Raw genomic sequence first — 27,911 nt, 5'->3', positions numbered from 1 at the left:
AGACACCTCTGTGTAACTTGAGCTCTTGTACATCCTGGTCCTTACCACACTGTCCCAACAAATACTCACGTGCAAAGGAACATGTGGGAGGGAAGAGCCCGTGTGAGAAAGAAACAGAATCCATGGGAAGAGCAATAGGAAAAGCCTTTGCTTCCTGAGGAAACACATTCTAATTATTGTCTGTGGGCTTTACACAGAATCTATATTGTATTAAGGGAAATTTCTACTCCCATCTTAGTCTTAAATATTCAGAATGGAATTTTTGAACTATTCAGTTTTGTATATTCTGAGATATTCAAACTTACAGAAAAGTTGGAAATATATTGTGAAAACTACTTTCAGTAGTAAGTTATTTGCAAGTTTGTATGTCCATGCAATCCCTCACATGCCACGGCACATGTGCGGGGGTCAGAGGACAACTTGCAGGAGTTAGTTCTCTTCCACCTTGGGCCCCAAGATGGAACTCAAGTTGTCAGGCTTGTGCAGCAAAGGCTTTGACCACTGAGCCATCTTGCCAGCCCAGGGCTGTTTCTCATGAAACATTACTGCTGTGCTAACCTGTGGTGGTGAGGAACCTGTCAGCATACCACATAACTTCTCTTGCAGAAATCTTGTTCCTGTGCGCCATAGCTTTATCTTTGGTCATCCCTTCACGTGACCCAGACTATCATCACCAGTCTGCCCAGAAGGCTAAATGAGCATTGTCCCTAGCGCCTCCACCACAGTCAGTGGTGGAAGAACGGTCTCAGAACTGTTAGTCTCAGTTGGCTTATTATTTAAGTTTAATAATAAAAGACTGATTAATGAGAGCAGTGCATCGTAAAGCCTTCAGAAGGAAGGAATGTTTTGTGGACCGTGTGTGTGTGTGTGTGTGTGTGTGTGTGTGTGTGTGTGTGTGTGTGTGTGTGTGTGTCAGTTTTCAGTTATCAAAATCAGTACTTTTTCATGGAAACAACTTGACCAAGTGTCTATTCCAGAATTTTGAGACTCACTAAAATAACTTTAATGAGAAAAAATATAAGAAATGTGTAGAACTGAACATGTAAAGCTATATGTATAAGCTTCCACTGTTTATGTTTCCCATAAAACCAGGGTGTGTTGCCATCACTCACATGTCCAACCAATCTAGATAGGAATTTACAGTATTATAAACTAGAGATGCTCACCCAAAGTTCTGTGTCTAGAGTTTTATTGATGGTTACTAAGTGAGCACAAGATTGGATTATCCCCAACATAAATTCAAATCCCCAGTCTTTCCCCCTGCCTAGATAGTAACCTTATTCCCAGTGGGGAAAGTCAGTTCTCTAGTCACATGGGTATTCATGGCACGGAAACCCCATTCTGGGTCCTCCTTAGCTAACATAAAAAATCTGAGGATACAGATTGGAGTCTTCTGTCCCAGTAACAAAGGCCAAGAGCCAGCTGCATTTCTCTGTACTTCAGCAATGGAAGTCTAATTGACCCTTTTCTCTGTTAGATCAATTCACCCTAAAATACCTATTCATATTTCCTCACTTGCCTTTCAAGTAAAGTCTATACAGGAATTCTCATAGTGATTATGGTATACTTACATACTTTTCTCAGAAATTAGTAAGTTTTTAGGAATACGTTTAACACTTCTATAAAGCGGTGTTATCAAATTATAGTACTTTAATTCGTGTTTGATGTCTTGTAGTATTCCTCTTTCGCCTCTCAGTTGTATTTCTCATCTGTTTTAGGCATGACATTAGCCTTCCCAGCTTCAGTCCATGACGCTCTGGTTTGTAGTAAAACATTTCAGATCCTATATAAAAATGAAGAAGTTGTTTTAAATGATGTCATGATCTTCAAAGTTAAAATGTTGTTGGATGAACGAAAGGTAAATGTCTCTTCATATCTACTTACTGTGAAGTTTCAGTGCCTATTTTTATCATTTACAAATATTAAGTATCTTATAAATTTCTCTTTAGATTGAAGAAACACTTGAAGAAATAAGTTTTTTGTTATCTTTGGATCTACATTTCACAGACGGAGACTATTCGTAAGTAGGCCGGCTGTTCGGACATGTGAACATCTGTAGCTAACTCCTGACTTTATTTAGGTGTATCCCATTTTCTCTTTGGAACCTCTTATCTTCCTTCCTAGTCTAAAGTGTGTGTCTGTTGTTCTGGGAAAGACTATGGAGAAGGTAGGGACTACTCTTCCATGCCCATGCTGGATAGTGAGATCAGATTAAGTGAAAAGCGATAAAATAGTTTCCCTAGACTCTGAAAATTTGTATGGTTGCCAAAGTAACACTACCATAAAATACTTAACCAACTTGTCTTCCATTGATCATGAATGAATTTTTCATGGCATGAGTTATAGCTTCTTTAGGGGGACGTTGTTAATTTCTGAGATATTGTTACCCTGAACTTGCCCACACTCCTGTATTCATTTGAAACAAGGATGTTATTTTTGAGAGCCTTTCTTCTTTTAAGCAGGTATTGATAATACTTTCTCCTATGTAGTACCAAGCAGTCACAGTACTGAAGGCTCTGCTTAAGTGTCCTCCTGACAGCACGCAGGACAGCCCAGCTGTAGTGCCTGTTGCTCCTCTTTACAGTCTGAAAGCAAGTCAGTAACTCCTTAGGGAGAGCAAGTTCAGGTAATCCTTAGGGAGAGCAAGGTCAATAACTCCTTAGGGAGAGCAAGCTGAAGGGAGTAGGTAACTCGGCAGCTGTAGCTGGCATGATATATGCATGGGTTTTAAGGTTATCTGGATAAAATTTTTATGACCTTTTTTCAGGGTTTGTGAGTGTGTAAATGTAATGATAGACTATGTAATAACAATATCATTACTGAATAAGAAGTGGTTTGATTATGAGATAGGGACTCACTAAACATTTAATAAATGTTCAAGGTGTTTAAGCCGCACTTAAGAAAATTTTGTGCAGTAAAAATAATTTGATATACTTTGGGGAACTTATTTGACCTTGTAAGAAACAGTATTCTCCATTGAATAAAATTTAAAATGGATATTAATCATTGGGCTATCGAAAAGAACGTGTTTTCATAGGCATGTTAGTTAAAGCAGCCCATAGTATATACTGTTAGGAAACGAGTTGAATTTGGCTGTTCCCATACTGCTGCTGCATCACACTGATGCTTGCAAATCCCTCTCATTGTAAGCTGAAATAATGAAGCCTTTAAGGAATATTTTTAACTGATTTACAAATATTAGCCTTTGCTAAATATCCCATAATTACATGAAAATACGTTGCTTTCTGTAGGGCAGATGATCTGAATGCCTTACAACTAATAAGCAGTCGGACATTGAAACTGCACTACAACATCTATAGAGGACTTCATCACCATGCCAACATCATGTTTGATTACTTCCACCTTTCTGTGGTGTCCGTTACAGTCCACGCATCATTGGTTGCACTACACCAACCACTAATAAGGTGAATTCAGCTAAGATTCTATTACTTAATTGATATATTACCTTTCTGTTTTATGCTGAAAACATACTCTGACAAAAGAAACTGAAGTAGTGAAATAATTATATATTTTTTCATTTTATGCTAATATAATAAAAACCATAATTTAAGAACATGGGAACATTATTATCAATAATGTTTTCATTACAGAAATATGGACTGAGGAGTGATTTTTATAATTCAGTTACTTCATTAAGTAAAAGAATGTAATACAGAAATAATCATGCAACATTATTTAGTCTCTCTTTGGTTTAATTTTTAATTTGTGTGAGTATGCATGTGTGTACTGTAATTATTTTGTGAAAGAGGATATGAATGTATCCTTAGCTTTGTTTCTTTGTTTCTTTCCTAGATCCTCTATTTCATACCAAAGTTACTGCTTTTTAATTTTATGCCGTAGTAATAATTTGGAATTGTGGAATATTGAGGTAGAAAGATGGCTCAGGGGACAAGAGTACATAATACCCTTTCAGAGGACGCATGTGTTATTCTCAGACCCTTCATCAGATGACTCATAGTCACCTGTAACTCCAGCTCCAGGGAGATTGACCCCTTGGGAATATCTGTACTCTTTTGCACATGCCTCTTCCTGTACATGTACATAAGTAAAATAAGTGAAAATAAATTGTTAAACAATATGAAATAATTTAGATAACAAATTCATTGGGTAATTATTTTTTTCTGACTGCTTCTGTGGGGAGAAAAATTATGTTTCATCAGTATAAGGTACAATCATTCTCTGTACCTCATAAGCTAGAAATCCTTGGTAATGTAGGCAGTATTTGGAACTCTCAAATCAATAACTTTACCTATAAAAATTAATTTCTGTGTTGTCTATAATTTCTAACACAAATTTGATTGTAACAGTTGTTAGGGTGGTGCATAAGTTATATTTATTCATTTATTTATTTATTTATAAAAATGAGACTTATCAGCTAAGTAGGTGAGTTGTAGAATTGCCCTCAGAATTTGCTGCCACACTTGCCTGGTGGACTCAGTGCTTGCCAGGCATGTGTAAGGTCCTTGGTTCAGTCCTCCACACTGAAGATCTCCACACTAGAGATCTCAAGTCTCTAGCCCTAGAGTCCTTAATGTTCATTGTACTGTTTGTCATAAATTCAGATTATTAAAAGAAACTTTAAGAATACTATGGAACTTAGAATGTTGTAAAACCTTTGCTTTTATTTTGTGGTATTTTCTTTTGTAAATATCCTCATGACAGTAGACTGTTAGACAGTAACGGTGTGCTGCCTCTCCCCAGCTTCCCTCGCCCTGTGAAGACCACGTGGTTAAACAGAAGTGCACCAGCACAGAGCAAAGACTCAGCGATCCCTACTCTGGAAAGTGTAGTCTTTGGTGTTAACTACACAAAACAGTTGTCACCAGATGTAAGCACTGAATATGTGTATAAACTTCTCATATTTTAGTTCCCATATTTTAAAAGAAATGTTTTGAATATTTTATCTGTGAGTGAATGTAATCACTTTGATGAATTATTTGAGTTCAGCAACTTAAAAGATCTAGTTAAGTAAGATCATAACCAATCAGCTAATCAATTATGTATTACAGACATCAGCCTCTCACTTCAAAATGTTCCCAGATTTAGTGAACAGAGCTCTCTGACAGCCAGTGACCTTATCAACCTGTTGAGTCACCTGATGTTCCTTTAGCAAACTTGTTAGGAACACGCACCAAGAATGGTGCTCAGAGTAAGTAGCACAGGAAGGGAGAGATACCGCTAAGGCCCAAAAGCAATGTCTCTAGGACAGCTGTAATAGGAGCCTCATCTTAACAAAGCCAGAACTTCATCAATGTGTTTATAGCAACCCGTGATGGCTGCAATTGCTGTGATTACATTTTATACATTTAAATCATTTTCAGGAGCAGCAAGGAACTGATGAATTTCTTACATCTTTTAGAGTAACTAAATGGCAATAAGTTGGTTGTGGTTTTGCGTTTCTCCTTAGTTTTTCAAGGTTTCGAATGTATCATGTTTTGGTGTTTGCTTACTAACATTTTGTATTCCAAATGTGCTCCTTTCTAGGGCTGTACCTTCCTCATTGCAGAGCCCTTCCTACAGCACGCCTATCATTTTCATTATACACTTTGTGCTACTTTGCTGCTAGCCTTCAAGGGATTGCACAGCTACTTCATTACGGTAACAGAAGAGATTCCCTCTTGTCAGAAACTAGACCTGGGTATGTTTAAAGCGGCCAGACCTCTCCTAGTCATTCTCTCCACTGCTCTTGCTCGTGACCAGCTTTGCCGCAGCTCTCCTGCAGTTGATGCTTCACTTTTCTCTCAGTTCTGACTTGTTCTACCTTTGATAATCACTTCTTGAAATTTGAAACTTTTTCTTAGAATGTGGGTCAATAATTTCTTGGTGCTAAGATTGAAGTGAGTCTTAGTAGATTTTTAAAATAGCAAGTCATATGTTAATTTAAAAGTATACTAAAAAGCAAATATGATTTTCTGCAGTGTTTGGAAGATAAGTGAAATGCACACACCAGCAGCCTACACAGTACAGACGCTTAGACACTTTTATACATAGTTGGCTGTAATTACCCCGGGCTCTCCTCTGAAATTAATTTAAGAAATAAGAGAGCAATGCTCAGTATTTTAACATTTCAAAAATTACTTCAGTTTTTCTCAGGTGTTTACTGGTCAGTGTATTTTCTATTTATCTAATTGTTCATTTGTTTTTTCGAGACAGGGTTTCTCTGTAGCTCTGGTTGTTTTCATACTCACTCTGTAGACCAGGCTGGCCTCAAGCCCATTGAAACCCACCTGCCTCTCCCGCCTGAGTGCTGGGATTAAAGGTTTGTGCCACTACCAACCAGCTTCACGGCCAGTTTATAAACTTCAGGTTTCAGATACTAGCTCTTAAACACTTCATTGAATTTTCTTGACAGAACGAGTTGTTTTATCATTATTTATTTAAATGTTAACAATTTTTGAAAATTTCCTTAACTACATTTACTTAAATACATTCTTCATGTATTTCTTTGTACCTCAAGGAAAGTATTTAAGAATACCAATACATTCTCTAAGATGGTAACTGTTATCTTAAATATTTTTTGGATTTGAAACAAAGTGAAGTTTTGTTTGTTTTGTTTTGTTTTTGTGTGCCTGAAGTTGTAAGACACTGTGGAGGGGCTGGAGAGATGGCTAGCTGATTAGCAGCATTGGCTGTTCCTCCTAAGGATCCAAATTCAATTCCCAACACCCACCTTGTGCTTCACAACTATAACTCCAGTCACAAGAGGTCTGTCAACCTCTTCTGGCCGATTCAGGCCATGCACACCTGTGGGGTGAATACATTCATGCAGGCAAAACATCCATGTGCAGAAAATAAAAAATAAGGGAAGAAATTTTTGAAAAACATTACAAGAAATCTTAAAGCCTTGCAACCTCACTTCAGTTCAGTTATGAGAAAATGCTAGGCAAGTGTACTGCTTCTTAGAAGGCTGGGTTTGGTGAACGTCAGTTGTTCACCCGTCTTCACTAGACAGAATACAGCTAGCTCTAAGTGAACTGTTGATCTGATTCTGGAACCTTGAGGGATAACAGTCATGAGGGAAATACGCTCGCCTGCTTCCTTAGTTAGGAAGAAGATGAAGTGGAGTATGGAAAGGGAGGAGGCTTTGGTCTTTGTTCTCTGAAGTACCCTTTTGTTCTGGCTGTTTCAAGTGTTCAGAGTACCTGTGTCCTCAGGAAGACTGTACAGGAAGCTGCTGCCTCAGACAGAAACAGTTCTCTGCTAGGAATGCATGCATCTCTATAAAGTAGAGCTACCTTAGCTCATCTTTTCTCTCTAGTGAAAAACAAAGTTAGATCCTAAATGTGTAACTTGATACTAAAAAAGTTTTTGCAAGGAAATTATAAATTTGGTTAGAATTATCAACTAGACCACAAAATTCTGACCCCACAGTGCTGTTGCAGGGCACTGTGTGCCATAAGGGAGGGTTTGTGAAAGGCAGTGACCTCAAATGTAAAGGTAAAGGTAGGCTGGACGATAACTCAGTCCTAGAGTGCGTGCCTGGTACGCGTGAGCCCTTGGTTGTGTCCTCAGTACCAGCATAAGATTAAAAATTAAACTTTGTGTGATAATGGCATTTTCACAAAGAAAAAAATGAGTCCATGTGAAATACTGTATTAGAATTAAGAGAGACCTTTTTTCATTTTCTGTGCTTGAGAGTGTACATTTGAAGGCATGTTTTAAACTTTGTTTCTATAAACACCAGCTAGATGGCACTCTCCAGATAAGGAGATTGAAGGAAATCGCTGTTGTACCTGAAGATCAGAAACGGGGTGAGAGCAGTCCAGAGCCAAAGATGTGAAGTTGCAGCAGCGGGACAGTTTCATTGGATTTTAAAGCAGTTGCTGTCAGGCACCCTTGTAGGTGCAGGGGAAAGAACAGGTCTTAAAGAACTCCCACAGGAGCAGTAGTAACAAACCAGCATTTTGCTAGGGTGCACAGGAGAGAGTCACACAGCAACACTCGGCGACTCTTGTTCTGATAGATGGCAGCCGTCTGTCAGTGTGGCGTGATCTGAAGGAGCAGTGTGAAGTTGCCCATCAGCACACAGTGCTCAGGTGGATTTAACATCCACATTTACAGAAGAAAAGACACACAAGCCATGTTTACAGGGAGGAAAAGCATTTCTCAACAACCAAGAAACATGTTCGTTGGCCAGGTGTTTAACTGGTAACCAAACAAAAACAGTTTTTGTCAAATAGCTCAGACAGTGCTACACTTCATCAGTCTACTTTAGCTTAATAATTTATTTACTTAGAATCTCAAATTTCTTACTTATGTTGTCTAACTTTGGGCTTATAAGTACATTTTATAAAATTTCACATTAAAAAAGCCCTTATTTAAATTTGGGAGTTAGTTATTAAAGGAATATGAGCATTATTCCAAATTTACTTACCTTAAAATATTACAAAACAAAATTTGAAAGTAAGCCCACACTTCAGTTTTAGAAATAAAAATATTAAAAGTAAAATTATAGTATATTACTTATACTTTCTGAGAATAACTTATTGAATTATTTAATTGATAAAATGGGAAATATGGCTTTTATTGTGCTTGAAAAGTATAGCCAGTCAGCACAACGTGTAATAGTCTCCTGGGACTTTGCTAAAATTAAGACTCATCTTCAATAAATTAGTGACTCTGTGTGGCTTTAAACCTTACTATTTATGTTTTCTTTCTCTCAATTGTAGATTTGTTTACTCTTGAGTACCTCCTCTAGAGAATATCTAAAAGTACTGTTAACTACTTAAAATAAAAATGTTTTGCATTCTGAGCTCATCAACACTGTTCTAATAAAATTAAATTGTGGAATGTACTATTTATTTATTAAACATCATTATGATCACTAGTTTTAATAAGGGAATATAAAGTAGTTCCTGATTAGAGAATAAATTTTATTTCTTTTTATTTAATATTTTTTAATGTTTTAAATAACCATAGAGTTAAATTTCATAAGCACTATGCTTTGAAAAACTAATATAAACTCTTCCCTCTTTTAAAATAATACTTGAGATTCCTTTCTGCTCTTTTGTCCTCTTCTCTCCTAGATAAATGATGTACATTGTGTTGTGAGGATGTAGCATTAAAGATTGGTTGGATTAAAAGAGCTCCACTGTAAAGAAGTTCATAAACATGAGTTGGGACTTGTGGAGTCTGGATTGACCATGTCACTAGCCTGTCTGAGCCTGACTCCCACCCTTGCACAATGGGAGCTGAGCTGGCTGGTTTGAGACTCTTGCCCCCACTAAAATTCTCAATCTATGAAAACTAAAACATCAAAATAATAGCGGAATAAGAAATATTTGTTAGCATAATATAAATATTAAAAAAATAATTTAAACTCGAATGTACATCATTTGTAACTCTAATAAGCTAATTAACCAATTGCCCTATCAGTACTGTCAATTGTTAACAAGTTGGAAAATTCAAGTAAGTTTTATTGTAGAAGCAGCATAGTAACTAGTGCTGTGTGCACCCTTATGACTAGCCAAGGCCAGCATGCAGGTCCTATATGAACGCCTCCTCAGAAGAGCACAGCCAAGAACTCAGAACAACACGTGTCTAGGTATGTTTACAAATAGAGTAATTAAATCGTCCCTTTCAATTTAACTTTGTTAACAGCACTTTTATTTAAGAACTAATGTATATAACCAATTTGATTTGCAGATAAATTTGGACTAATGTAATTGACTTTTAATGTTGACGTTTCTATTTAGAAGAAAATGTTAGGGTGAAGATCTCTGTGGCTTTTCACATAGTCTAGCTTTTTGAAGACCATATCCATTGCCAAAAATGTGCTTACTGAATAAAAATTGCCATTAAAGTCCTTAAAGTAATTTCATCTTGGATGGACCTAATCCTTAGTGAAATGTGATTTAAAGACTGAAGCAGGTTTTGCGAATTGAGGGATAAACCCTCAGGATCGGTTTCATGGCTGTAGTCAATTTGCATGGTTTCCATCATTCCTAAACTTGAGAAAATGATATTAAACACCTGCTATCTAAATGGTATTATTTTTTCTTTTTTTTTTTTGAATATTTAACAATACCAGTGTTAACAAACACATTTTGGAGAAAACAATGAAAGGCATAAATACTAAGTATAAAGTCTCTGTTGAAAATGTTAAATGGTATTATATTAAAGGAAGAGGTCTGGTTATTTGTTTTTGTTTGTACTTTTCATAGTATTTAGTATAATTTTTGGATCACAGAAATCCAACTGCCTCTGCTTCTCAGGTGCTGGGATTCAAGGTGTGAGCCACCACGCAAGGCCTCCATACTGCACCTCAGTGTTGTTTTAGCATAGCAATAGTGCCGAGCTTACTAACTTTCTGTAAGTGAACTGGACGGTTTTAGCTGGTATTCAGTGATGGTTACAGCCTTTAAAATTATGGATAGCTGTTGAAATTTTCAAATGAAATGCAAAATACAGTTGTATTCCCAGCTTGTGAGGTGAGTGACTAGGACGAATGAAGAGACAGTGCTGGCTGGGCTAGCATGCTGAGTTCTCACTAAGTGCTGGCTGGGCCAGCATGCTGAGTTGTCACTAAGACTCTTGCAGAACTTCAGTTGTTTATCACGGGGCGGGGGGGGAAGAGTCACGGTCGCAGTTTTATTCATAGTGTTATATTCTCATATGAAGTTACTTAAAATTATACAATTTGTAGCGTGAAATAACGGCCATTTGCGGCATATGTTAGCATTCTGTATAGTGTTTAAAATATACTTCTTGCTTAATTAGTGTACTTCCAGCCTGTCTGCTTAGCTTGTGAGCAGTCTAGTTCTATAAAAGGCTGCTTAATATAATTAAGGCTTCTCTTAAAAGGAGACAGGAGTGGATTTTTATTTGTCAGGGAAAGACTTGACCTAAAACTAATGTATAAACTGGAGAAGGTGGGGGCAGGGCTGGCACACACCTTTAATTCTAGCCTCAGAAGGCAGAAGCAGGCAGATTTCTGAGTTTCAGGCCCGCCTGGTCTAGAAAGCAGGTTCCAGGACAGCCAGGGCTACACAAAGAAACCCTGTCTCACACAAACAAATATAAAAACCCCTAAAGTCAGTTGTAAGTAACATTTAAATGTATAAGTGGTCAGATCTAGAAAATACCTGTTACCTGAATATATCTCTTATTTGTAACCCAAGTTCTGATTACAAAAATAATATGGGTTCTTGTCTTTTGTATTTGTGGGGCAGTGTGTTTTTTTTAAAGAGACATGTACAGTAAGTTTATTACATTGTTCTCACCAATATTCGGACAAAGACTGCAACAGGGAAATGTTTGTTGTGTTTCTGTCATGAAGAGAGAGCAGCTTTACTACCGTGCTTAAGCTGGGTGGCAGATTCCACCAAGTAACTGCTGAAAAGCAACCCAGAATTGAGAGAATTCGAAAACCGAATTCCACTGTTAGAAACCATGACCTCTAAACTTCATAGACGGCCACATGTTCACTATTTCAAAACATGGAAGACTATGTTCTAGATTAACCTTGGACAGTAGGAGGAACAGATGTCATCAAGATAATTGAGTAAAATAGTGGGTATAATTTTACATTTCTATTCACCGCTATATCATAATACAGTATTTAGAAAGAAAAATAAAATTAAAACTTTTTTTTAAAATGAGTAAAACTGTGATTTCGAAACCATTGTAATTAAGTTTAGCAGTTAAGTTTTGCTTTCAGTCCTTGTTAAAGATGTTTTTGGGTGGAGGAGATGACTTGGTGGTTAAAGTGCTTTCTGCAAAAGTAGGAGAACTTGAGTTAGGATTTCCCTAACTGAAGTAAAGTCCAGGCGCACCTGCTTGTCCCTGTAACCCAGGCAGTGTGCATATGGACACTGAAGAACCCCCGGGTTTGCTGGCTAGCCAGGTACTGACAACAGTGAGCTCTGATTCAGTAAGACATTGCAAAGAATAATGTGGCAAGCAAGATCAGGAGGACGTCAGCATTGCCCTTTGCTTACAAGAATGAAGACACTTACTAGCTATAATGGATATTTGGACTCTCAGATATAAGCATTAGAGAAGGGTGTCCAATTTTAAGGTTTATTTTCTGTAGTGGGATGAATAACCTCAATCTAATTTTAATGACTTTACTTCTGTGATAGGAAAATATGGTGAGCAGTGTGAAAGCAGATGTTGGCATCTGAAATATATGCAGGCTTTGCTGCTGGGTTTTTGTTTTTAACTTAACATTAAAAGCCATTGATGTTTCTGACAGTGAAATTATTTGTGAAATCAGTAAGCTAATGAGTTTATTGCAGCATGTCAGGATGTATCTTTCTTTTGTGTGAGAATGACTTTTTAAAGTTCGTTTTAGTTAAATTTTTTTAGTTGAAAATTAAAAATATTTAAAGTTTATATTTGAGACATTAATGTAATTCTCTTTAAAAATAACTAATCTTCATGTTGTTAGTTACAGTATTACCCTGTTAATATTACCATTTTAATTATTAATTTCTTAACATGCTTAAAGTGTACTTAAATCATAATTATATGACCAAAAATTACTTTACTTATAACAGTATCTAATATCCAGTTAAATTATGGATTAACTTTTTATTGCAAAAGATTTTGCCCTTCATATAATATCAAAGACAGTTTTGAGAGCTAACATTGAAATCTTCCCTCTAATTAGTTTTTACCCCTTTCAGAGGCAATGGATATGGAGGCTCGTCTTACGGAACTGTGTGAAGAAGTTAAGGTACTTGTTAGATTCATTCATTGAGTGATTTCTATTTTCTATTCTAAATATTTGTCTAAGAAAATCCAATTGCTTATCTTTTTTAAAAATGCAAAGATAAATTGGGTATTCATGGTAAAACCACAGATGAAATGGTGAAAAGCATCTATCCTCAACCTAATGCTAACTTCTGCTTTGAAAAGTTTATTATTTTGTACATAAAGAACAATTAACTGATTATATACATATGTTTTCTTCTGTGATTTTTATTTAAGGAATTTCTGGGCATGTTTTTAAAATACTTGTATAGTTTTGTAGCAGTTTTTTTTTTTTTCATCTGATGACTTTTTGTTCCTGTGCAAAGAAATAGGTTTCCTGTGACGCTCAGACTCTTGTCATCATCCTTGGTTCTCCTCTGCCCCTCCTTCCGCACTGCCCTGTCTGTCCTGCACCTGGACACTCTTGCCAGCTCTCCTGCCTGGCAGTTCTTTAAAATGACCCCTTTTACTACGGCAGACTAATTACACCTCATGCCACTTTCCTACTTCATTCTTAAAATTACAATGGATACATTGTTCATTTTTGGTCAGGAACCTAAGTGCCCTGACAGGTTCACTGTAAATCCACTCCTCACCAACTGTGTCAGTAGGAAAAATCAAAGCCACAAGTCAAGTGAAACTTTACATTTGATTGGGAGTGTATGTCTACGTTTTGGTGAAAACTAGACTCTTTGAGAATGGTCTCTTTAATAATTATAAGTATGCAAGATGTAAGAGGATGTAATTTTCTGTACCATCACAAGGCTTCCTTATAATTCAGATGACCATTTTCTTTAAAAAGTTATCAGCATAGGCCTGAAGATGACTGAACAGTTTAGAACTCTGGCTGTTCTTCCAGAGGACGGGAAGTTCTATTCCCAGTACCCGAATTGCATTTTACATTGACCTGGGACTCCAGTCCTAAGGAATCCAACACCCTCTTCTGACCTCCGTGGGCACTGAACACATGTGTACATGTATGTGCAGGCAAAACACATCTACATAAAATAAAGGATTAGGATGCAAAAAATACATAACAATAGTTTTTAAATAGCCAAAGGACAATATTCATTTAAAAATAATTATAAGAATATGTACTCAATATAAAAAAGTATAGTCTTTCAGAGATTGAAGAACCGGTTAGGTTTGGTTTTGTTAGCTTTTGGTCTTTTAGTATCTAAATCTTTTCATTCACATCCCATTCTTTTAGCTGACTTTTATTCATATTATATCTGCCCTTATATTTCCCTCACATTTCATTCAAGGAGAACCTCCATCTGTCTTACCTCCCCAACCCCTCCTCTCAAGGTCAAGCACTAACAGAGCATGGCGCTGAACCTCTCTTTAAATCCCACGTCTACAAATCTGACCTGTGAGACTGTTACTGAGCTGTCCCAGCTGTCCCTTCTTCAGGCAGTCGAGTTCACCCTCTTGCAGAGTCAGGATGCCCCGTGTGCATCTTATGTTCCGGTATAGACTGATATGGTCCAGATCAGTCAGCTCCTGGTAGGCCTCCCTCCCTCTCCACTCACCATCCATTCCAGCTGAGCAGCCTCCGTGTCCATGGTGGAAACTCTTGTGTTTTCTCTTTACAATTTAATGTTTTATTTTTATGTATATGATATTACAATACGGGCTAGCTCACTGAAATTGCCTTAGTATCCATGAGTTAATTTAGAAATCATTAATCATCTGTTCTCCCTGAGCTGTTCTTCCCTTCCTCTCCCTCTCCTCTCCCTCTCCTCTTCTCCCTCTCTTTCTCTCTCTCTCTCTTCTCTCTCTCTCTCTCCTCTCTCTCTCTCACACACACACACGATACTTAACTTCACGCTGATGTTCTCAGTAGTGTTGTGATGAAATAACAAGTCAGTAGTTCTCAGGAAGCAGTGAAGCTGTTTGTCCTTGTTGTTTTAGAAAGTAGAAAACCCCGATGAACTGGCAGAACTGATCAACATGAACCTGGCACAGCTTTGCTCCCTTCTCATGGCTTTATGGGGACAGTTTCTGGAAGCTATAACACTGCATGAAGAATTAAGAGTGCTGTTAGCACAGGAGCACCATACGTTGAGGGTGAGTTAAAGAAATGTGATACTCTTAGTGAGTATATTTGTTTAGGAATTTCTTATGTAATATGTAGTAAGTCAGAAGAGAGACTTTATTGTGTTATTGTTTGATTTTAAAACCAACCAAAAAACTTTACTACTAAGAAAACCACCTAAAAGTAAAAAAAAAAAACAAAAAAAAAAAACCAATACCACCAACAAAAAACATGAATATATGTGATCTGAGATGGCTCCTAGAACCCAAAGCAGGAGGTGGAAGTCAGCAACACATCTCTGAAGGATTTTCACTTATCTTCACTTTGGTTTTCCATTTCCTTCCCTAGCATTTCATGGGACTATGTATTAGGAATTTTGCAAGGTAAAGAAAATATAGATGTATTTGCTATAGATCTACTGTGGCCCTTATTTAGAAAGTTTATCAAACTATTTTATCCTATAGCATAGACTCGTTATTAAATCCGTGTAAATCAGATCACGTACTGTGTGATATCTCTTTTATGCTGCCCTTTTTTGTAGCTGCCAGGTGTTTTTCTCGTCTTGCGCATGTACCATTTATGCATATATATGCAGATGTGTATATATACATACACACAAAATTTTTTTCTGTTGATAGACATTTAGATTTCTCCTACATTCAACTGATACAAACCAAGAGCAGTCTCCCTGAAGAGGACCTTTATGCCTTCTTCATGTACTGCAGTTTGTATTTCCCAAGGTTCGGAACACCTGATCCAGCGTAGTAGCCAACTTTAGACATTCTTATACTGAGAGAATAATAAAGTTTAGTGTATGGCATGTCTTCATTAAATTTTTGTTGGTATTATGAAGTATCCTGAGAGAAGCCACATAAGAAAGAAAGGTTTGTTTATTTTGGCTTAAAGTTCCAGAGACGATGAAGTCTGCCATGGCTGGAAAAGCCTGCTATTGGGAACATGAGGCCCGATGGTTCCACTGCATTAACAGTCTGAAAGTGGAGAGGGAGAGGAAGAGAGGAACAGTAAGTGGGGCCAGACCAGAAACCTTCCAACAGTGTCATGGTCTAGTGGCCATGTGTTAAAGCATATGAGCTTACAGGGGACATTTCACATTCAAGCCACAGCGTGGCCCCTATGTAAATTATACCAGTTGTCATGTCCTATTTGACAACCTCACCTCTCACCCTATTTTCAAGATCAAACTCAGATTCACACATCACATTCAGTGCCCTTTAAATTCATTTAGTGTGTAATTATTCTTATGTCTTTACCTTTTGTGACTGATTGTGTTTTGCAGAGTATTGGCCAGTGGTTGCATAGAATACCCTCAGTCTGGTCTATTCTTCCTAGTAAATAGAATAAAATGACACAATGTAAGTAGGGATATTGTATTTTATTTCTTTTTCATCGTTTGATAAATTTTTCTAAGGAGTTTTTCTGTTTTGTCTATATTTTTAAATTTACTATTACCAAATAACAGAATTCTGCCCCCCCCAATATCTGTAAGTTCTGTAGTGTTTTCCATCATTCATGACTAATATTTTTATGCCCTTATCCTTTTTTGAATTGGCCTTAAAGAGAATATCTCTTATCTTATGAGTATTTTTAATGGATTATTTTTTCATGTTGTTACTTCTCTCTTTGATGTGTTTTGTTTTCTGTTTCGTTCTTGTTACTGCATTTTAGTAAGTAGGATTGTCATATTGGAAACTTCAGGGTTCTTTCTTAGAAGTTCTTTAATAAAGCCTAGTCAGTTCTGAAATGCCTCATATGAGAGTTCACAGTGGATAAAATCGCATAATTGCAGTAGTCCCCTTGCTAATGATCTTCAGCTTAGGAAGGTAATTTAAGGTGAATAGCTCAGTACACGTAGTGTGCTTCTTTCGGGCAGTTTTCATTAACGTTTTTCACCACCAAGACTTTAAGCAATGATGAATTTTAGTAGAAATGCAGCCAGCTTCCCGTGGTGTGGCGTGGTGTGGTTTGGTGTGGTGCTAACACTGAGGAACTTTTAATTTGTGCTCTTTGGAAATTAGGACCTACCTGAGTGCCAGCCTGCCTCCTCAGGGAGGTCACTGCATCCTTGTCATGGTTTTCTTGATAGCCATTCTAAGTAAAATGGGATAAAATCACAAAGCCTCTGGGACTGAGGGTGTTCCACACTTTTTTCATGTGTTTATTGACTTCTGAGAACTCTGTTTTCAAATAGTTCACCAGGCCCTTCATTATTTGGTTGATATAGACTCAGAAGATGCTGCACTTTCTTTTGTATGCAAAACGTAGATTTTCAGTCATGGGAGTGGAGCTAGGGAGAGAGGTGAGGGCAAGATGGAAGAGATTTCAAAGGCAGCAGTGGGAGAAGTGAGTAAGCAGCACAAGCAGGGACTATCTGGTAGAGGGGACGGAGATGCCACAGCATGTGTGCGGGAAAGCTCTATGAAGACATTGCTCCCAATGCCACCCTTAACACTTTATTCCTTAAGGGGAAAAACAACACCACAGTCCTGTAATCCTAGGCAAGGCTAAGAAGATAAGTAATTCTTAACACATGTTAATAGAAAAAATATCTATTTGAATGTTGCTCTTTATAAAGCTCACAGGAAATAGTTTAGCACAGAGAAGATACTCTTGAAAATGTATTTAAAACTTTTTTAATAGAGAAAAGTTCTATAGTTTTGTCAAATTACTGGTACTATCTTATGAACCTTTGTATAGTTTGGGGAAAGAAATTGATAGCAAAGATCGGAGACAACTTTATAACATTTTATGGAGGTAGAGCTATCTTGAATAGAAACAAAAATAAAAATGTAAATCCTCAGATCAGCTGGTGAGTATACTTTGAAAAGGAATAAAAAAGGGAGACAGAGATCAGATTTGTAGAAAATTAAATGCTAGGAGCTAGAGAGATGGGTAAGAACATTTGTGCAAGTGTGAGGATGTGTGTTCAAAAGCACAACACCATGTAAAATGTCAGGCATGGCTATACATGCCTCAATCCAGCATGGAGGGTGTCTTAGTTAGGGTTTTACTGCTGTGAAAAGACACCACAACCAAGGCAGCTCTTAAAAGGACAACATTTAATTGGGACTGGTTTACAGGTTCAGAGGTTCTGTCCATTATCATCAAGAAGGGGCATGGCAGAGTCCAGGCAGATGTGGCAGGAGGAGCTGAGAGTTCTGTGTCCTCACCTGAAGGCCGCTAGGGGAATGCTGACTTGAGGGCAGCTAGGGTGAGGGTCTTAAGGCCCACGCCCACAGTGACACACCTGCACCAACAGGACCACACCTCCCAGTAGAGCCACTCCCTGGGCTGAGTGTGTGCGAACCACCCTAGGGGGTGGAGTCGGATGGCACCTGAAAGCTCCCTGGTCAGGCAGCCTAGCTAAAGTGCTGCACTCCCCATTCGGCGAGGGGCCATTGTCAAGGGGGCAATAGAGGAAGGCATAGAATATTCTTACACTTGCACATTAAATGACAAAGGTAAATGTTAACATTTTACTCAGTCTTCCCTTTCCATGCCCTATTTATAATACCAAAATAGCCCATATTTTAACTAAAAGGGAAAAAAAGGTAGTTAAGCTATAATGAGAAAATGTGGTGGTGCCTTGTGTTGTAGTGTCTCACAAATGGTGGCAGTTATAGCTTTGAGTGACTTCTGGCTCCCATGAGCTTAGTAAACTACCTTGACATTCCGAGAGGCCTATAATGACCAAACGAGCCCAAAAGTTGAACATTGTTTATTCAGAAAGACAGCAAAGTGAAGTGAAGTGCATGGTTTTACAGTGTATTCACTGGGAACAATACTGTGTTAGGTCACAGAGGTGAGCTTGTGATAGAAGTCTCTCGCTCTTTCTCTGGCCACTCAACTGTCACTCTCCCTCCCTTGCTCCCCTGATCTTGTGCTTGCTCTGCTCCTGGGTATTGGGCCCAGAGCCTTGAGTGTGTTGGCTAGTGCTCTCCCATGGAGTTGCATCTACAGTTCCCAGTGACACCTCTTGTATGACAGTGTTCGTATCGTAAGATCAGAGATGACTGTATTTAATGTTGCTTACCAATTATTTAATGATAATTATAATATTTACTGTCAATTACAGCTTGTACCTAGGATAAGTCCAATATTAAACAGATCACTGTCTGTAGTTTGAAGACTGGAAATACTGGGCTTTGTGCTGAACTCCCTAGTGCTGACTTACTTCTGTCTTTCTGACTTGTGTCAGTCTCGATGAACTGGACAGTCTTTTCTCAGGGCTGATGGTCAAAGTTTTTGGCAATCATATGGAGAGAATTATCCACCAACCTATGTAAACAATTAGTTCTGTTGTGTCTCATGTTATCAATAATGACATTTATGCCAATTCAGTTTTGTCAGAATGCCTAGTTATATTTAGATTTCAAATAAATAGCATATAATTGGGTTATATCTAAATAAACATAGCCAATGTATTCCTATGTAATCACATACTGAAGCATCAAAGACCTTACTTTGTCTCGTATCTTTAAATCAAGTATGCTTGCTACAGAAAACACAATTCCTTGGTAAAAAGAAAAGTAATTTTGAGTCCATTTTCTTTACATGGAGCCTGCAACAAATGTTTGGTCTTACTGGGTTTATAATTTTGTCGTTCTAAACAACAAAGAAACTCCAATTTCATATGGCAATTCCATTGCTCCTTAACTTAGCAGTGGGAGAATCATTGCCTAGGGTGCCCAGGCTCTGGGCTGTTTGATCATCATCGCAGCAAAAGTTTCCAAAAGGAAAGAGAAAGGGTAGCCTGGGGGTAGAGATGGGAACAAGGATCATAATTAGAATTTAAATAGCTAAACTTGTTGAAACATGTCTATAACCTTGGCACTCTTGAGGCATGAGAAACATACAAACTTAAGAGTAGCCTGGGCTATCGCTTCTCGGCCTTTTGGCTAAGATCAAGTGAAGAGTAGCCTGGGCTGTGGTAAGACCTACAAACAGATAGCAACACCACCACCAGACTGCACGTGGGTAAGAGGGAACCCTGGCACCATGCTGGGAGGGTATTGTATGTTGTTTGTTGTTAGTTTTTATCATTTGTCACCCCTAGGTTTATATGAATACATAAAATCATTAGTGTGTTCATGACAGGAAAGATGATGTAAAGCTGTCTGGAGGACTAACAAGAAGGAGAAGGGAGAGTATGAGAGGAAGTGTGCTCACACTACTGAAAAGCCAGTAGTCCAGTGCACCTTGGCATACCTTTAATTCTAATTCTAATATGCTTTGCCATCTGTGATTTACACATAAGGTGAGATATAATCTCAATTATATTTTCTGGGATTACTGTGGCAATAAAAGATGTAGATTTGAATTTTCATTTTGTTTGAATATGAACTGATACGAACTTGTTTCATTTGCACTTATTTACTGGAATTGAGAACTTAAAACATTAAACATCCCACTGATATAGCCTAATGGCTGGGAAATCAAAATACATACTGAGAAGACTTCAGAGTCAGTGTAGTAGGTGGTAACAGGTAGGTGTTTCCCCGGACTTCTTGTCCTTTCATTTTCTTGCAATGTCAGAAAAACATATATGACAAGTTAAAACTTATACATAACTCTGCAGCATTTGTTGTATTTACAGTGTTCTACAACTGTCCCCTTTACCTTCATAGGACATTTACCCAGATGGGGACCTGTCATTCTTCCTTCCCTCCCTCCCTCTTCTCTGGTCACTGGTCTCACTTGCAGTTTCTGCATGTTTCATAGAATGGACACAGCCCTGGTCGTTATGCTTGGTTTCTTTCAGTACAGTGCTCTGAATCCATCCTGTTACTGCATGTTAGTACTTCGTCTTATAGCCATTGAATATCCATTGGATAGAGAAACTACTAGTACGGTTTAAATGGGAAATACCCATCCCAGACTCCTGTATGTGGAACCCCTGCTGACACACTTTTAGATGGCTATGCAACATTTGAGACTGGCCTACTTGGCAAAAGGGGGTCATACCTTCAAAGTGTATCTTCTGGATCTGAACCAAGGCACAGCAGCGAGAAAGCTGTGCCTGCCATTTTGGACAATGCCCCCTGAAATCATGAGTTAAAGTAAGCATCTCCCTTTACATTACTTCTGTCACCTTGACAACAAGTAGTGGAATTCTTTTGCCTCTGACTACAGTGAGTAGTGATGCTATGATATTTATCTGAAAATATTTGGATGACTACCTGTTGTCATTTCTGTTGACTATATATCCAGGAATGGAATCAATGTGCCATACCGCAGTTCTCTTGTTAGCTTTCTGAGGAACCTCCAGACTTTTACACAGCATTTGAAAATTTTACATTCCTACTAGCATTGCAACAGGATTCTGTGACTTCTGCAGATCCTTGCTAAGAGTTATTCTCTGTATTGTGGTGTGTGTGTGTGTGTGTGTGTGTGTTTGTATATACAGTATGCGTAAACGTGGTAGGTGGCTGAAGATACCTTTTATTTGTGTTATATTACATTTGTTTTGGAAGTATTTTTATTGTTTTTGGAAGTGATGTTTTTCAACCATCTAAATAAATTATCCCATGTCAGTTGTCATTGTGTTTCAAGGGAAGCTGGTTCATTTGTTTGCTTGCTTATTTGACCAGGAATGGAGCCAGGACCTGGCAGTTGAGGGGTTTGTTTGCATGTTGGTTTCCTTTCATAAAGCTAAAATTTCTCTAAAAGATTTTAAAAATAGAACCGCTCCTTTTATAACATTTATGTTATCTTGAAGTCATCTTTTATGAACTGCATTTACTTCCTGAGTGTGCCTTAGACCTCGCTTCCTTGTAGTAGCTTCCTCACTTTCTTTTTTTTTTCGGAGCTGGGGACCAAACCCAGGACCTTGCGCTTGCTAGGCAAGTGCTCTACCGCTGAGCTAAATCCCCAACCCCGCTTCCTCACTTTCTAAACGAACATATCTCCTCCATCGCTCGTTTAAGGTTTAAACCAGCATCAGTGCAGGCTGGCACTTGTTCTGTTAGCTTCATTTACGGTTTCTGAAATACTTCCGAAACATCGGGGACAGTGTACTTACTCAATGACAGACATTAAAGGATATTCTTCTTGAGTTCTTGATGCCATTGTTTGATGTATTGTGTCCAGTTTTGTATTTATTTTATAATTATGGTGAGTGCTGAATCAGTTTCTTAATAATGAAATTAAAGTAGAAATTAAAACAGAATTTTATCCAAGCCTGGATAATAAACATGAAAAAAAAAACCAAACCATGAAATAATGATTGAGATCCAGATGGCTTTTTAAGTTCATCAAATAATTATCAGTTATACTCTTGCCTGAATTAACACCATTCTTGTAGGCAGAGTGGAAGCTGAACTTTGGCATGTCCCCCTTTAAGTACAGTTTGGACAGTGGGTAAAAAGTACAGTTTACATTGGCACTTCAAACTACCAAATTGACTAACCCTCATTCTAATACTGCTTTCCAGTAAGACCAGAGGGCCAGGGAACTATGGGAAGCTTTAACCTAGGTTTAAGATTGTTTTAAAATGTTGGCTGCTTGATATTACAACTCAGTGGTAAATCACATGCCTAACTTATACAAAGGCTCTGAGTTTGACTCAAGACATCAAAAATGAATGAATGAATGAATGATTTTGACAGTGTAGGTACTATGTTCTAGGAGGAGTTTAAAATAACTACATTGCCATTTTTATCTCTTTACAGTGATGTAATAAGTTTGCATTGCAATTTTTAAAGATATACTCACCTCTAAAACTATTTAATCTAATACTCTTTTAAAACAACTGTGAATATTAATGTTAAGATATTAAGGAATATTTCTAAACAGTTTTTTTTTTGCTTTATTTTTTACGAGGTCTAAACAGACTTTCACTTTTACTGTCATAAATAACTTTTATATGTAAACATTCAAACACATACATAGCATTTTCCCAAATATATCTATCCAAAGTAAACTTTATTTGCCAATAATGTACTTTGTAAGGCATTTTCTTTCTTTTAAATTAACTTTTAGTTGGAAAATTTACGTGATTCGTGGTTTTCAACTTTCTTTAGTAGAGTATAATACCTGTAATTTAACCCTTTCCTAATGGCAAATTATTACAAAGTTTATTCTTAACCTGAACATAGAGGCATCCTATTCTACCTAAATTATTGGAATATTAGATCCTGTATTAAAAGGTCCCAAGTCGTATTTTTTTTTTTTATTATTTCTTTTTAAGAGTTTTACTATGGTGCTCTAGCTATCCTGGAACTCACTCAGCATGTAGACCATGCTGGCCTTGAACTCACAAAGATCCACTTCTTCTGCCTGTCAGAACTGGGAATAAAGGCATTTATTCCATGCTACCATGGCCAAGGTGGATATTTCTGTATCAGGTTATTGTAGCTGGGCGTGGTAATTGATGTTTGTAATCCCTGCACCTGGACACCAGAGTCAGGATTGCCAGGAGCTTGTGACCAACGTGAACTACATAGTGAGTACGGGACTGCAGAGTAAGACCCTATGTCAGTAAAGGAAAGTGGAAGCAAGGAAGCTCTGATTCTCACAGTTCATCTGACTAGTGATGCAGGTCGTCTCTGCATGTTCTCTGTGACGAGTGTGTTCATGATGTTAGTACAGTGATGGACTCATCAACCTGCACTCTAAACTTGTGAGCTGTGACTCAGACGTCCCTCCTAGAACCAGAAAGTGCCGAGCTGGGGCTAGGCTCTATGGCAGACACTGCCTTCTCACATGTGGACTGGGTTCAGATCCCAGTACTAGGAAGAGCAGAAAGGCTGAGAGACTTTTAATAAAGATAGATAAAAGAAAATGGCCTGTCACATGCTTTGTTAATTTGCTCTTTTGGAAGAGATGTGGGTAGAGAAATCAATTCTTATGAATAAGTTATAATTATATCTAATATTAAATGTGAAATAGTTTTGTGTAATAAAGCATTATGATGTCCTATAACACAAAGAGCAAAGGACATACAATCAAATAAACATTTGTAAGTGCCTACATTCTTCAGGTTAATATAAACATTATAATCTATGAGGTGGAGACCCTGCGCGCTAGGCATATAAAATCAGTGTGACAAATATTCTTAACAATTGGGACACAGTGGTAGAGTGAGCCCAGAAAAAGAATATTTAGCTCTTTAAAGCAAAATCAACTTTTTTCTATTTGTTCAAGTTTGAATAGTTGTGATATTCCCAAACAAATCATTTTTAAATTAGCGTATACAACCAAACTCACTTTTATAAGCAGCTATAACAAAGCAATAATAAGGGGAGGGGGTTGTATTCCTTAAATTTAAATTTGCAAACCTGACAAATTTTAATGTTACATGTTGCCATCAGGTGGCAGTCATACCACAGTTACCGTGACACAATAGACTCATTCATTGCATATCATCCCAGTGTGCTAATAACTTGGAAAATTTGGGGAAAGAACCGCATCTGAGTACATAAGGCAAGGAGTTGTTTCTGGTAACAAAGCCTTGGTGTAGGAAGACAAAAAGATGAGACTTTAGAGCACAGGATTCGGAGCTCCCCGAATGGGTACGTGCCACATCCTCGGTGCTTCTTGCAGTAGCTTCCTCACTCACTAATGAACATATCTCCCTCGTAGCACGTTTAAAGTTTAAATCAGCATCAGTACAGGCGTAGTGTAGGAATCAGGCGGCTGAAGAGAGAAAGGAAGCAGTTGCTAACTCTAGAAATCCAGTCGAAGCTTAAGGAGAGGAAGAACGCACAAAATGAAAGAGCAGTCCTCTGCAGACAGCCAAGGGGGAGAGAGGAGGGAAGGGACGTGCACATTATTAAAGAAGTATGATGAAACTTCCTTCTTGGGCACTTAGTATAACAGAATACACGTTTAGACTTTATAGTCACCAAGTAAATGCACACACATACACACTCACATACACATACTCACACACACACACACACACACACTCTCACACACACACACACACACATACACACACACACACACACACACACACACACACACACACACACACACACACACACATACACTCACACATACACACACACACACACACACATACACACTCACACACACATACACACACACTCACATTCACACACAAACACACCAAAACAAAAAACAAAAAAATCCTTAGCATGATATAATTTGAGCATGTGGATATTTCTTTTCCCTCTGTATACCCAAATCAGATATCTTTCCCTCTCTTGATTAGCTTACCAATACTCTAGTACCAAAAATCCCCTCCCTTTTTATAATTAAAAATAAATGTCAAAATACAAACACAATGGAGGAAGCAGGACATTCAGTATGTCTTTACCAAGCACACTCTTCTGTAGCATGCCAGAATACATTAGCAGGCACGGAAGCCATCGAAACAAAGCTTCCTCAGCCATCATGGTGCACACCTTCCATCCTGGCCCTGGAGAAGCAGAAACAAGTAGATCTCAGGAGTTCAAGGCCACCCTGGGCTACATTGTAAGATCTGGGCTAAACAGACCTACACAGCTAGACCCAATTTTTTTTTTTTTTTCCAGAGCCGGGGACTGAACCCAGTGCCACCACTGAGCTAAATCCCCAACCCCTAGACCCAATCTTAAAAAGTAAAGTCAAACGTAGTTCCTGTTCTAAAGAATGCCTTATTACTACAAAAGCGTGTGGTTTGGGCAGTTATGTTACGGCAGGACGCGGTGAGTGCTAGAACAATAGTTAAAGAGCGTGGCCTATACAGACTGTCCACAGTGAAACTCCTGGGGCACTTCTTCTTTGTTCTTCACAATGCCATGTGCGTCACCTGAAGCACAGAGGTCAATGCCCAAAGTCCCCATGCTAGCAGGTCGGTCAGTTCATGGTCGTGTCCTTTAAGTCTATCATAGAGTAAGTACATTCCCCGATATTTCAGGAAGTATTTCATTCAGAAACGGTAGATAAAGCTAATAGAACAAGTACCACAAACAGGATAAGAACCATCTTTTCCTTCAAGGGGAAGTGAGATGCAAAATGTAGACTTCTCTTACTTGATTCTTTTGTTTCTTTAGTCCACGCAACCTAGAAACGCGGTGATTTAGCAGCACGGAAGGGAAGAGGTTGAATCCCCCCGGGGCGGGCCCTGGATGCCTGGTGGAGGCGGCATCTCTGCCTGCTCTGGCTTGAGCTGCCACATTATCAATGCTCCTTTTTTAAATTCTTCAGGTTCGCAGATTTTCGGAGGCATTCTTTTGTTTTGAACATCCAAGAGAAGCTGCTATTGCATACCAAGAACTCCAGTAAGTAGCACAGATTCAAAATGCAGATAATTCCATTTTATATCCTTTTATATATATCTTAGACAGAATTAATGACAGACTTAATAGTGTGTAAAGCAGAAGAAAATTAAGGAATTTCAAATTCAAAACTCCAGTCACATTAGGTTTAATCTTAGGAACTAGCTCTTGAAAGTCCCTTTCTGATCAAATAAAAGCATAATGGACTTGCACTATGTCCCTTGCTGTAAGCTATGTCACACCTCATATTACTGTGTAGCTCTGCTCGTCCAGACCATGCCGTCTTCTGCTTTTACTCTCTCAGGTCAGAGTAGCTCACATTCATCATTGTCCTGTAGTGTCTCCCCAGTCTGAATGGGAATGGCACTGCCTTCCGTGACATACGCAATACAGTTAAAATAGCAAAAATAGCTGGACAATGGTGGCACACCTTTAGTCCCAGCAGTGAGGAGGCAGAGGCAGGTGGATCTCTGTGTTCAAGGCCACCCTAATCTACATAGGCGTTCCAGGACAGTCAGGATTACATAGAGAAACCATGTCTTGAAAAACAAAACAAATCCAAAATAAATGCCTTCCATCTTTTCTATCATTAGGTCTCATTTGCTTTGTTTTTAAAGAGTTGTTTGAAGTAATTTCACTTAAAAAAAGTAAAGCAGACACAGAGTAGTGAATTCTGTATGATTTTATACTTACGAAGTTTTTAAACAAGCAAAAGTTTAAGATGAATAAAGTCCAAATGGTGGTCCTCTTGGGGTTTACATGGCTGGGAAATTAGGGAAATGGGAGGACACTGAGTAGATGGAAATATTCTGTGTTGTGTATCCATTTGTCAAATCTTAGGATGTATTGTAGTGTGTATATATATGTCTTACCTTCTAAAAACACTTATAAACAATAACTGGACATCACAGGCAGTCAGAAATGAATTATAAAACTAGGGCAAGTGTTAATTGTTTAGACTGAGTAATAATTAAATGGAGTTTTTATAGTACACTTGACTTTTTTGAAATTTTTATTAGAATTTTTTCCTATATATTTTTGGCTTTTTTAATGTGTCTGATGTTTTTTTCTGAATGTGCATGTGTTTGCCATTTGTTCCCAGTGCTCTTGGAGATCAGAGAAGGAATTCAGATCTCCTGGAACTATAATTACAGATGGTTGTGAGCTACCATGGGGGGGTGCTGGGATTCAAACTGGGCCTTTTGCTAGAATACCAAGTGCTTTTAATAAAACACTGAGACATCCATTTTCCAGTACCCTAGGACATTTTTCTGATCACTGTTTTGTATAAGAAATGTATATATCTTTTTTTAAATAGCTGTCCAATATACTTATCAATATATATTAATAAAGCAGCCATGTGGAACAAACATATTTCCCTGTGTTCTCTTTATATAATTAGTAAGCATTGAACTTTTGATACTACTTCTGTGTGCCATTTACAGCAAATTTGGCACTTCAAACAGTGTTCATTGACATTCACCTTGAAATAATAATACAGGGAGTGATACAATAGATTAGGAATTAGTTTGTTGACAAACTATAATTTTTTGCAAATAATATAGTGTCAGTAAACCCTAATTTTCATTTTACCTATTTTTATCTCTGACCAAGAAAATGTTCCCAAGGATATAGGATCTTGAAAGGGATTAGAACTGGTGGGGGCAGAGAACAGGATAGAGTGGAGGTGGGTGTAATTCTTTTTTCACTACCATCTGACTTAAGAATATTTTTCAGTGCTCAGAGTCATCTACAGATGTGCACCGCTATCAAAAATACTTCCTTCTGCAGTTCTCTTCCACCCCTACCTATTGAATGTAGTGAATTAGATGGAGATCTCAATTCATTACCTATAATCTTTGAAGATAGGTATTTAGATTCAGTTATTGAAGGTAAGTATAATCTAACTAAAA

General features: G+C 37.9%; 1 protein-coding gene across 8 annotated transcripts in view; it reads left to right on the top strand.

Annotated features, from left to right (window-relative positions):
* The window catches only part of Fam135a (family with sequence similarity 135 member A), a 76,206-nt gene that overhangs the window by 29,154 nt on the left and 19,141 nt on the right, over nt 1-27,911 (top strand). For 5 of the 8 annotated variants that reach the window (XM_032900867.1, XM_032900865.1, XM_032900866.1 and 2 more), the window contains 10 exons: nt 1,719-1,858; nt 1,950-2,020; nt 3,252-3,425; nt 4,723-4,849; nt 5,506-5,659; nt 9,488-9,565; nt 12,651-12,700; nt 14,632-14,787; nt 25,928-26,001; nt 27,736-27,890. In XM_032900867.1, the coding sequence (XP_032756758.1) occupies nt 1,719-1,858; nt 1,950-2,020; nt 3,252-3,425; nt 4,723-4,849; nt 5,506-5,659; nt 9,488-9,565; nt 12,651-12,700; nt 14,632-14,787; nt 25,928-26,001; nt 27,736-27,890 (1,179 nt within the window). Of the gene's footprint in view, nt 1-1,718; nt 1,859-1,949; nt 2,021-3,251; nt 3,426-4,722; nt 4,850-5,505; nt 5,660-9,487; nt 9,566-12,650; nt 12,701-14,631; nt 14,788-16,064; nt 16,129-25,927; nt 26,002-27,735; nt 27,891-27,911 lie in introns of those variants that run through there. The other 3 variants (XM_032900868.1, XM_032900870.1, XM_032900871.1) reach the window with 2 other exon arrangements.

The sequence above is a fragment of the Rattus rattus genome, chromosome 4 (assembly GCF_011064425.1).
Source record: "Rattus rattus isolate New Zealand chromosome 4, Rrattus_CSIRO_v1, whole genome shotgun sequence".
Taxonomy (NCBI): Eukaryota; Metazoa; Chordata; class Mammalia; order Rodentia; family Muridae; genus Rattus; species Rattus rattus.
This window is presented reverse-complemented; position numbering and strand designations above follow the sequence as displayed.